At 41.9% G+C, this 12,265-nt stretch overlaps 1 protein-coding gene across 1 annotated transcript in view; it reads right to left on the bottom strand.

The window, feature by feature from the left end:
- The window catches only part of EPB41L4A (erythrocyte membrane protein band 4.1 like 4A), a 245,863-nt gene extending 238,933 nt beyond the window's left edge, over positions 1–6,930 (bottom strand). The window contains exons 1-2 of the mRNA XM_036279396.1: positions 6,869–6,930; positions 6,094–6,498 (exon numbers count right to left, since the gene is read on the bottom strand). Of these exons, the coding sequence (XP_036135289.1) occupies positions 6,094–6,192 (99 nt within the window). The 5' untranslated portion in view covers positions 6,193–6,498; positions 6,869–6,930. The remainder of the gene's footprint in view (positions 1–6,093; positions 6,499–6,868) is intronic.
- Between the last annotated feature and the right edge of the window lie 5,335 nt (positions 6,931–12,265).

Consider the following 12,265-nt stretch of genomic DNA (forward strand, 5'->3'; position numbering starts at 1 on the left):
AGAAGGAAGGGATGGAGAAGGGAGGAGGACAAATAAAGTTAACATATTCTGGGTGCCTATCACATGCAAAGCACCATTTTACAGATGGAGAAATCGAGACTCAGAGAAGATAAGTATCTTTCTGAAAGCCCCACAACTAGTAGGTAATCAGGGAGCCAAAATGTAAACCCTGCGGTCCAGAGATACCCGGGTTTAGTTCCCGCTAAGGGCGCGCGTACCTCGGTTGCAGTTTGTCCCTGGCCCTGGTTGGTCATGCGGGTGGCAACCACTAGATGTGTCCCTTTTACGTCGATGTTTCGCTCTCTCTCTCCGCTTCTCCCTCCCTCCCACTCTATCTGAACAAAAAATGAAAAAAAAATGTCCTCCAGTGAGGATAAAAAAAAATGTAAACCCAGGTGGTCTGATTCCAGAGCCCATGCTTTTAATCACTTATTATATTGTTCCTAGCATAAGAACGGTAAGCAAGTTAAAGACACAGATATCATATTGTTTTCACTGACATAAGGTACATGACTAACCCCGCCCCCAGAAAAAGGAAAAGGAGGGCAAAAGTTAGTCTGCATCCTGTGCAGAAGGCTGAGCACCGAACACACCAGAATAAAGGAAGCTATTACTCTCTATGGCAATGGTTCTCAGCGCAAGGTGATTTTGCCCACCAAGGACACTTGGCAACACCTGGGCAAGAAGCAGTCCTGGCATCTCGTGGCTGAAGGCTAGGAGCACTATTCAGCATCCCACAGTGAACAGGACAGCTTCAAACAACAAAGAACTGCCTGGCCTCCTTACTCTGAGATACAATATGACACAAACCATCGAAGAAAACATGAGCTACCCATCTTGTTTATAAGTGTCTTAATAAAAATAACAAACCACTGTTCACATGGCTAATGGAAAGTAGAGTCTAGACTTTTGTTCCTGAAATTTAGATTTAACTCTTAATATTTGTGTCCCCCCTCCCCAAATTCATATGTTGGGAACTTAATCCCCAATAGAAGGTGGGCCTTTTCGACTAGTGGCCCCACCAAAAAGGGCCGACAAAGCTCCCTAGCCCCTTCAGCCATGTGAGGCTAAAACAAGAAGTTTTCAGCTCAGAAGAGGGTCCTCACCCAGTCAAGCTGGCATCCTGATCTCAGACTTCCAGTCTCTAGAACTATGAGAAATAAATGTATCTTGTTCGTAAGTCACTCAGCCTGTGGTATTTTGTTACAGCAGCCGGAATGGACTAAACCACCACCCGTGCTCAAAAGCAATGGAAGCTCTGCATTTAGTTCAAGACTAGGTCAAAGTTTGTTCAAGCTAAACACAGAATTCAAGAATAATTATATTAATGGGGCTGCAAAAAGTGTGTTCTACCTTCAGTTAGGAAAATTATAAATACAAGAGAAGGACAGCCATTAGCTTTCCCCATCAAATTACTTTTAAACACTTTCAAACCATGAATGATTACCGTTTTTTAGTACTTTTTTCAAGGAAAAATACTTATTATAAAATTAAGGAGGCAATTAAGGTCTGAGAAGCTAATGTACAACACGGTTACTATATTTGATAATGCTATATTGTACAACTGAAATTGTTCTCAACAACAACAACAAAAATAATAAATAAATGAAGTGATGGGCATGTTAACTTGGTGGGATCCTTTCACAATGCAAATGTATATCAAATCACCAAGTTGTGCACTTTAGCTATATTACAATGTTACTTGTCAATTATACCTCAATAAAGCTGAAAAAGACTTAAATCGTTTAAAAAAAAAAAAACATTTTGAGGGATCATTTATATACTAGGTCATCTTAAACAGCCACAACATGAACATCATACTTGAATTCTAGAAATCTAGATGCAGTGGGGGGAGGGGCCACCTATCCCAATCACATCTAACTTCCTGACCAATCAAGACCTGCTCCCCCAGCCAATCTTACATCAACAAAAATGCTGGTTATGAGTACCTGCTTCAGACTATGTTTGTAAGGTCTCTGACTCTATATCGTATGTGGTTGATATAAAAGATATAGGTGTTTACAGAATATGATTTGAGAAGAACTATTCCTTTTCACTTTTCCCAGCCTTCTTAGATGCTTCTTTACCAGCCTAAATGGAATGAAAATTATACTTCTCAGTAAGTGACAGGAATATAATTTAAGCTCCCACCTTCTAATTTATTAGGAAGTTTCTGATCAAAGCATCAAAACTCCCTATATTCTCTCAGGAAACTCAGGGTGATTAGGAAGTAAAAAGTTAATGGATGAATGTATACACTTGAATTGTGGAAACTGTATGGTATATCTCAATAAAGTTCCTTTTAAAAAGTTAATGGAATTTCCATCTTGCTATTATATTAGTTTCATTAATTTAGATAAATATACTGAGGTGGAAATGAACCCCTCAGTGGTTATTATATTACTTACAAGACTAAAATCTTGCTGAAATGAAAATACTACTAATCTAATTCATATTTGCAGCAGCAATTTTCAAAACTAAACTTATCAAACCTTGTTATTTTCTTCCCTCTGAAAATCTTTGCTAGTCAAATGACAATCTAGAAAGGCAGTTTGAGCCACATAAAGTTTTGTTTTCTAAAGAGAGCAAAAAGAAAGACCTCTAACCTCCACCAGGGCAAAGAACTACAAAGGACATAACAAAAGTTTCCCTGAACAAACATTACTCAAAAAACGGAGACCAACCACAGCAGAAATCCTTAACTTGAATAAACAACAAAGATAGCGGCAGAGAACAAACAGCTAGAAGCTATTGTGTGGCTCAACACACAATCAATATCTTACAGGTTATATAAACCGGAGTTTTTAAATCTTGAACTGCACTCAAACTACAAACTGCATGGAAAAAAAGTCAAGGTGAGGTTACCTCTAAAGCAAGTTTTTTCAAGGTGAGGTTACTTCTAAAACAAGTTTTTGTCAAGGTGAAGTTATCTCTAAAGCAAGTTTTTGTCAAGGTGAGGTTACCTCTAAAGCAAGTTAAGGGGGCAAATGTCTACATAACATTAGTATGAATACAAAGATATTACAGTTTATTTTTCAGATTTTTAAAGTTTTCAATTACAGTTGACACACAATATTATATTAGTCTCAGATATATCACATAGTGATTAGACATTTATATAACTTACGAAGTGATCACCCCGATAAGTCTACTCCCCACCTGACACTATATATAGTTATTTGAGTATTATTGACTATATTCCCTATGCTGTACTTTACATTCCCATAACTGGCAATTTGATTATTTTTAAACAACAACAAAAACATTTTCCATATAAATGCTACTCATCTTAACATATAAGAGGTGTAACTACTATCTTTAAGCTGAACTGCTTTCAGTGGGAACAAGCACCAATTTTTCCTAAAGTAGATGAAAAACTTTGATCTAAATTGCAGAAAATCACTTTAGAGCCAACTTTTCAAATTTGTAATTTGGCACTTAAATCCAAAGAGCATTTTTCAAAATGGCACACAGAAGAAAAAAATGTGTCATCAAGCTTCTTTCACACTCCTCTTTAAATTTCCACAATTAATCCTTTTTAACTTACAAAGAATTATTATAACAGTAACACAAACAAATTCTTAAGTAACTATCAGGAATCAGTAAAACTCCTTCCATTAAGCCTTAATGATTAAGGGATGAAATTTGTGAATAATGCAAAATTAGCCATCTTTATTTCATTTGAAATAGAATGGAAGAAAGGGTCATCGCAAAATAATTATTAGGAAATACTTTTGAAAAATAAAAAGATTTTTCTATTTTAATTTCAGGGGAAATGGGCTAATTGATGTTGCATGCTTAACTTTGACTTCAATTAGTGATAATCAAAATTATCAAGTGTACTATAGCAGGAGAAAAACACTATAATAGCAACTATTATACTATTAACTTTCAGTAATTGTTTACTATTTCATTTATGAATTAAAGTAGGGATGTTAAAAAGTGCCAGGTATATACAGGATAATAATATACAAACTATACATATATTCATTCAATATTTGAATACCTTCTACAGTCAAGACGCTGTTCATACATTATTCATATATTAAACACAAGTATACATATGTATTTAATTTAGTACCTAACACAAGTAGATAGGTGCTTAACATAGGCATTTTACGGTAGCACGGTAGCTACAGATAATGTGGTTAACTTCAGCAGACAACATCTGGGTTACACATATGGCCATCAGAATAATTGTGGCATGCTTTTGTGACACTGAAAGAGGCCAAGCCTGTTGCAAAACGATTACTTTCCAACAAAATCCTGCTTAAATTATTGTTTACCTGAATGGCATCTATCCAAAATAACAGCATCATAAAGATTGCATTAGAAGCACTCACCAATTTTCTTCAACCTATTTGTAAAACAAGGTAAGCACCACCAGGTTATAAAAAGTAATTATGGACCAGGATTTCTGATTCATGTTTCTTTGACAAAATTATTCCATTTGATCCCAAGACTTGGCTGCTCTCTTGACAGAACGATGTGCATGCTGCACAGCTGACAGGAGTACAGCTTTCACGATTAAACAGGGAGCTCACACTCCAGATGACTTTATACTTTGCACTTTACATTTCTTTGTTGTTTTAGTATCGGATCATCAGTTATCTTTTTCTAATTGTTTCTACCACCAAGCCAAAGAGAAGCTATGTATTATCAAAAATTTAAGATGTTTTTGTGAATTTTGCCTATTTTATTTGCACAGTACACCCAAGAATGTCACATGATCTTATAAGGTAAGCTCTTTTCCTGATATCATTTGGGGGTAGGAGGTGTTTTGGAACCTATAGAAGAGTTGAAAATACAAAATGAACACCTCCCCCTGAAGTCTCTTATTGGCCTTCAAAGGAAACAACAAATGAGAATATGATTGACTTTTGCTTATTATGATTATCGGGGACACAATATTCAAACCAACTTTCTAAAAGAAAGGGTTAACTTTATCTTGTGGTTTTAACTGATCATTTTGCCCCTTTTCTTGTAAAAGAATAACACCTGTGAAATTAGAATTCCATACACCAAGAATGGTAACATCAAAGCTAAAGCTTTTGGCCAGGAACAGTTCCTCTAATGTACATAAAGCTATGTAAAACCAATTCACATAAGGAAATGCCCAGGGCCTAGCCATTAGGATTAACTTCTGAGATGACAAGACTAGGAAAGGACACTTGCCAGCCTGAACTTGATTTCACAGACGCCCAGCTCTACTGGAGAGGAGGGGGGAGCGGTTTCCATTCACCAGACTCAGCTGCTGAGTTATCTAAAATGCCAGTGATTTAAAAGTGAAGGAGAAGAGGAAACAAAACAAACCGCTACTGATTCCGATTACTTCTTGGTAGTTACATAGTTGCAAGAGCAAAACAAGAGCGCAGACGCCTCCGTCAGGTTGTCAACTCTAACATAAGAACCCAGCAAAACTAAGGACTGGATCTCTGCAATCTCCCAGCCTTTTTGTTTGGGTTCTCTAGGTTAACAGTAGTAAATGCATTTTAATGACTTACAAACAGAAGCAAAATTATTGTTACCGAGTCTGTCTCAGATATTTACTTAAATGTGGGGAGCCAGTTTCCTCGCAGAAAAGGAAATAATTTTCTGCCCAAATGTAGCATTACCCAGATACACCGCCAGACAACACAATCACAATCACCCAATAAATGTGTTTCAACGAATGAACTCCTTTACTTCCCCACTGACACTATCAAGAAAAGGCCGAGGGAAATCGTGCCTTAGACACTGTATGCAGCCTGTATATTCAATTCTGAGCTTCTCTGGGAGGCCTTAGATGCTTTGGAAGAAAACTGGTGTTGAGAAGGCTTCTGGCCTCAGTTGCAGGACCCTGGATTGCAGCTGAGAGTTGGTGCGTGGACTACCCTTTGAGACATCAAACTTACTTTCCCTTATGAAGGGACTCAAAGTTAACCCACACTGACAGGTCCCCCGTCTACCTGCACGCAGGGGGCAGCCGCGGCTCCTTCCCACTGCGCGGCGACGCAGTCGCTGCCGCGACCCGAGGCAGCCCTCACACAAAGCGCGGAGCCCCGAGCCTGCCCGGCTGCCAACACCCGAACACGCCCCCCGGCCCGCGCCTACCTTGATGCCCTGTTGTTGGGTGGTGAGGGTTAACTTGGATTCATCCAGGAGCAAAACTTCGCAGTAAAATTCTTCCGGAACAGCGCAGAAACAACCCATGTCGGCTGTGGCCGTCTCCAGCCAGGCGAGAAAGCTACGACCCAGGCGCTGAGCCTCCCCCGCCCCTCAAGCGCGAGGCATTAATTTATTGTCCGCGCCGTGGCGAGGGCGACAGGAACAGCTCCCGGCGGGGTCCAGGGTCGCGCTGGCAGGAGGCAAGGAGGGCGGAGAAGCCCGGAGATCAGCGCCCGGGAGCAGCCGGGGAAGCGCCGGCAGAACTGGGTGCGGAGGGCGGCGGCGCGTCCCCGCGCATCCTGCGGCTCGGGCTCCTCCGAAGGCGGGGACGCTGCGGCCCCTCCCGCAGTCCTGTGGACGACAAAAGTCTCCTGGCAATAGGGGCAAGGGGCAAGAAAAGGGATAGACGAGAGATCGAGGCCCTCCCCAGACTTGGAAGCTCCCAGAAGCTCTAAAGACCCTTCCACACGCGCACTCCCGGAGCGCGGCCGCGACGCACCGGCCTCCCCCTTGCCTGCGAGGTCCCCAGGGGGCGCGTACTTCCAGCTCTGACCACACCCCGCAACCCCCGGTCGGGTCCGCCGAATGGGGAGCGCTAGGTTGTTCCTTTGTGTCAGGGGCACCCAGCAACACTGCAGGGGCAGTGGCGAGGACCATCCCTTCCCCAATCCGTGGGCACCTCGAAGCCCGAAGACTGTCGGAAAGGGCAGCGGGCTCTTACCGAGACCGGTGAGTAGAGGTCAGCTCGTCGTGGAGTGTGGCTTCAGTCTGGGGAGCCCCAAACTCATCTCGAGGGCACGTGTAGGGCCAAGTTCAAGCTCTCCCTCGGAGAATGCCCTGAGCCGCGGCGGAGTGCCGCTTCCCCGGGGGGTTCAGAGAAGCGGGGAGTCGAAGGACTTGCCGACCGGCTCCCGGCTGGGAACGCGGCGAGCAGGCGGACGGGTGGGGGTGTGCCCAGGGTGCGCCAGGCCGCGGCGGCTCCGGGGAAAGTTCTTTCCAAGGCTCCAGGGGTGGCGCACCGAGCCGGAGCAGCCCAGGTGCAGCTGGGCCAGGCCCCGGCGTCCGCAAAAATGCTCTGGAGAGAAGCGGAGGCCCTGCAGCCGAGAAGGGGGCGCCCCTTCTGGGCGGGGTCTCGGCTGGGGGCGGAGGGCTGAGCGGAGGTGGTCTAATGGCGAAGTGTCGACAGGTCCGCACGGGGAACCGCGCCAAGCGCCCGAGCCACGGGGCCGCCCAGAGCCCTGGCCCCTCTCGCTGTGTCCGTTTCCCGGGGAGACCAGGAGGCTGGCTCCGGGAGGGCAGGGCGCATTCCTGCTTAGACCCTGGCTTTCTGCGCTCCTAGTCCCACGCCCTCCTCGAGGCCGGTGGTGTCCGGGACTGGCGGGCACAATAGCTCTGAAGCTGCAGTGACCCCTGGTGGGTCCTCGTGTCCGTGCACAGGCAACCCAAGCTGAGCAGCGGATGAGGCAGGGACGCGCTGGCCTTCGCGGCAGGTGCAATCTGTGCTCTCCAGCTGGGAACCAGCCGCGAGTTAATGCGCGTCCTCGTTGTTCGAGGAAACACCCGGGAGGACGCAGAGAAAAGTTGAAGGTAGGCCTCCCATAAAACTTCTCTACTCTGTATTTCGTATTAGAAAGAGCAAGAGCTTTAGCATCAAACATAGTTTTGAGTTCCAAGCTAGGTAGCCAAAGCTAAAAAAAAAAAAAAAAAAATGGCTTAAAATCTAGGACGTTACTACCTTAGAAATAAAATAAAATTGCAAAAGCTGGCAGCCGCAGCACAGTAGAACCGAAATGAACAATTTGCAACTTTGGAGGGAGTTTCCTTCCATAGCGATTTGCCGCAAAGAACCTTTTGTAAGAAGGAAGCGGTTTTCCCTGTTATAATAGCACCATCCAAATATGAAGAGCACAGCCCCCAAAATGCGATGTAAACCTGCCAGATTTTATATGAACTTTACATGAAGCTATGAATCAAACCTATTTTATCTTCCAGGCTTTCTGTGGAATGGAAGCAGGTTTTGAATTTCTAATCAAATTCTATGTTCAACTTGGGGTTGTATTGGCCAAGTTTTGCCTGACGTGAACTGACACCTTATTATTCTGGGTTTAGCATCTTGTGGAGGCGTTTCTTTTCTGTAATATAATACTCCTGGCACAAATTACCAAATGGGATTGAAAGATTTCATAACAGATTTTCACTCATTATCATAATATTCAATAGAGTCTCCTCAGATTGCAGAAACAAAAGATAAGATCAAGTGGCATAATTTGTTTTCCAGTTTTGAGTTTTGTTGCCACCTGTTTTATGTCCTTTGATTCTGGGTTTTTTGTTTTACCTTTAATGGTGATGGAAAGGCTGTGGTTTTGGGGTGAGGCAATGATTCTGTTCCAGGCTCCTCAAATGAAAAGTACAAAGCCATGAAGCCCTGTACATATGACGGCCTTCTCTGAGTGAGCCATTTTCTTTTCAGTTTCTTTATCAGGGACTGGAGAAAAGAAAAATTTGTTTAATACAAAATTGGAGTTTCCTAAAGATAATGAAAAAGTTCCACAGGTTTAAACCTCACCTTATAAAACCTCACCTCCCAGGTAACTGCTGACCTGCTTTTTATAACTATAGATTTTCTGTATTTTCTAGAGTTTTATATAACTGGAATCATCATGGTGTCAGCTCTTTTTTGGGAGGGGGGTCTGGTTTGTTTTTCTCAGCATAATTGTTTTGAGATTTATCCATGTTGTGTATATCAATCGTTTTTCCATTTGTATTGCTCAGTAGTATGCATTTATATGTACATACCACAAATCCATTAATTTGTGTGGTTTCCAATTTTTTACTACTACACATAATATAAATATCACAAATCCTGCTCTGAGGACTGTACTAGTAAGCTCAGGCTGCCATAACAAAACACTGTAGACCAGATGGCTTAAACAACAGACCCTTATTTCTCTCAGTTTTGGATGCTGCAAGGCCCCGCATAGTCACTTTCTAGTGAGACCTCTCTCCCTGGCTTATAGGTGGCTGCCATCCCACCTTGTATGCTCCTTTGTTGGGAAGTGTGGGGGAGAATGTGGGCTCTGTGATGTTTCTTATAAGGACACTAAATCTTTTGTATCAAGGCCCCACCCTTATCACTTCATTTCATCTTAATTACCTGCTTATAGGCCCCATTTTCAAATAAAGTCACTTTGAGGGTTAGAGCTTCAACATATACATTTGGAGGGGGCCACGATTCAGTCCATCGCAAGGATCCATGTCTTTGTATGGACATGTGTTTTTATTTCTTTTGAAATTTAAAAAAAAAAAGAAAAAGTGGGCTCTGGCTAGTGGGGTTCGGTGGTTAGAGTGTCCATGCACTGAAGGGTTGAGGGTTTGATTTCCAGTCACAGGCATGTACCTGGGTTGCAGGTCACTCCCTGACCCTGGCCAGGGTGCATGTGGGAGGCAGCCAATAGATGTATTTCTCTCACATTAACGTTTCTCTCTCTCCCCGCTCTTCCTCTCTCTCTCCCCCTCTCTCCCCTCTTGCCTCCCTCCCTTCCACTCTCTAAAAATCAATGGGAAAAATATCCTCAGGTAACAATTAACCAAAAAAAAAAAAGAAAAAAGTAGAATAATTGGATCAGAAGATATACAAAAGGGAAATAAGCACATGAGAAGATGCTCAGAATCATTACTAATCAGGGAAATTCATATTAAAATCACCATAGGAGACCATACAGCCCTAGTAGAATGGCCACCATACCAAGCTCCCATACCACCATAACAAGTGTTGGTGAGGATGAGGAAAATGTGTCTTCTCATACACCGCCATAGGAATGTAAAATGATACAGCCTCTTTGGATAACACTTTGGCAGTTTCTTTAAAAGTTGAACATATAAACATATACCTTCCACAGAATTTTGGAGGAAGACGTTCTCTGACTATCCAGAGAAAGAAATTAACAAGATACTATTCAAACACATCCCCCCCCCACCTCTCCACCCCCAGGAAAATCATATAGTTTTTCAACATGTGCTTAACATAATACAGTCTCTTTAAAGCCTGTGTCAAGCCTTTGATCTTTTTCAGATATTTTTTTAGGAAAATATTTTCTTTGGTCAAGATGACATTTTGTCATAATAAGCCTATGTAGATGAGTCAAATGACAAACAAATTTAGAGTAGATACAATTTTATGGAAATATGTAGACCATCTGTGAAGGACTGTAGGAATTCTCATCCTGGAAGAAGCGATTTGACTTCACATAAAACAGGCCCCTATCCCTTGCTGGAACATGCACTTCAAAATGCCAGACACAGGATTCTTTTTAAAGCACCATATTCTTTTAGGAAGATGTATTTAAACAACCCATGTCTTCTGTCATTTTTTTATACTGTTTGCATTTTCCAAACTTCATAAAGTTAACTGTAATTTGAGACAGGAAAGAACACCATGAAAACATAGACAGTAAATAAGTAAATAACTTAATTCCTTTAATATCGAGGGCAAGGCAGAAGATCACCTGGAAGACTTGTTAAGACACAGATGACTGGCCCCACCCCCCAGAGTGGGGCCTGAGAATTTGCATTTTTAAGAAGTTCCCAGGTGATGCTTGTGCTGCTGGTTGGGAACCACACTTTGAGGAGCACTGCTCTAGAGCTTATCTTTCCAAAATATATTAAAGACTGTCCCTAACTACCTATGAATAATTTTTTAAAGGGGGAGGTGCATTTTTTACTAGTAGCCTCCCTATTACTCCACCTCATCCATCATTACCTCATTAACGCCTGTCAAGGAAGAGTATTGAAGACCCTGCCAAGTAGATTACATCAGAAAGAGTAGTTTTTAAAGGGAAATATTCCTGTTTTAGTTTCATCATACTCCTGCTTAGTCTCTTCAGACACTTGACTCGTTTTTCTTTCTAATACAGTATGTGCCCAGGCACATCCAGCTTTTAAGACCATCCTGCCTTCTGACTCACTTCATATATATGTCATTAACCAGCTATCCTCTCTTCTGAGTCCCAAGGCCTTAGATCCCGTTTATTGAAATGCCTCAAGGGTGTTACCCACAGTTCAAGGGAAGTCATCTCCCAGACAGCAACCTAAGCTGCTGCTTCATTCTTGTTTTCTATGTAGATGTTCTTTGGAACTTACTGAGAATTCTGATTCTGCGCACTTTGTAATCCTTGGTGAATGAATTGATGTGGTTTGTATTTAGTATACATGGTTTAGAACTTTGACTTTGAAATACCCTAGTATCCCTTTCTCTGGTCAAATGTAAACTAACAAAAATGGGTGCAGAGGAGCAAGTTGATAAATCTAGTATTCCCTTGGGAGATGGTTTTTCAGTTTTCTAAACAGATTGACATCTGCCTATTTGACTGAGAAAGTTTCCAAAGATTGGCGAGAGTGGGTGAAACGGATATTTTGATACATTGTTGGTTGGAACTATAGATTGATCAGGCTTTCTGGAGTGCAAACTGTCATGCATGCAATAATTTAAATACATATACACTTTGACCCAGAAATTCAATATCTAGGAATTTATCCTTATCAAATAATAGGCACAGATGTATGTAAAAAGATATTTACTACAGTATGTTTATAACATTAGAGATTTTAAAGAATCCAAGTGCCCAATTAGCAGCAGCTGTTACATTCATTCTAGTCTATGCATCTACTAGAAGATTCGGCAGCTGTTAGAAAAGATGAGACGGATATGTCTGCACTGACATGGAAAGTTATCCAAGGTGAGCAGTGAGGTAAGAGAGCGCAGTTTACATAATCATCCAAATAAAAAGGTCCATTTTTATTTGTTTTTCAAAGGAAGTTTGAATTTTTTACAATGGGTATAAATGAATTAAAAATGAAAACAGATTTTCGTATTAAGCAAAAGAATGCTGTCAAATTTCTGGCTAATGAAATTGACCTTCATTTTAAAATGAATTCCTTTTCTAACCTGGATTCTAATATATTTTACCTGGTTCCCAATCAAAGGATGGGGAAATTAGCCTTTAGTTATCCTATAATTATTTCTATTTTAAGTCAGACTAGCGATGTGACCTTAAAGAAGTCCTCTGATCTCTCTGTGCCTCAGCATACTTGTGTATTAAATAAGGGACCTGGGACATGT

This window comes from Molossus molossus, unplaced genomic scaffold (assembly GCF_014108415.1).
Source record: "Molossus molossus isolate mMolMol1 unplaced genomic scaffold, mMolMol1.p scaffold_m16_p_3, whole genome shotgun sequence".
NCBI lineage: Eukaryota > Metazoa > Chordata > Mammalia > Chiroptera > Molossidae > Molossus > Molossus molossus.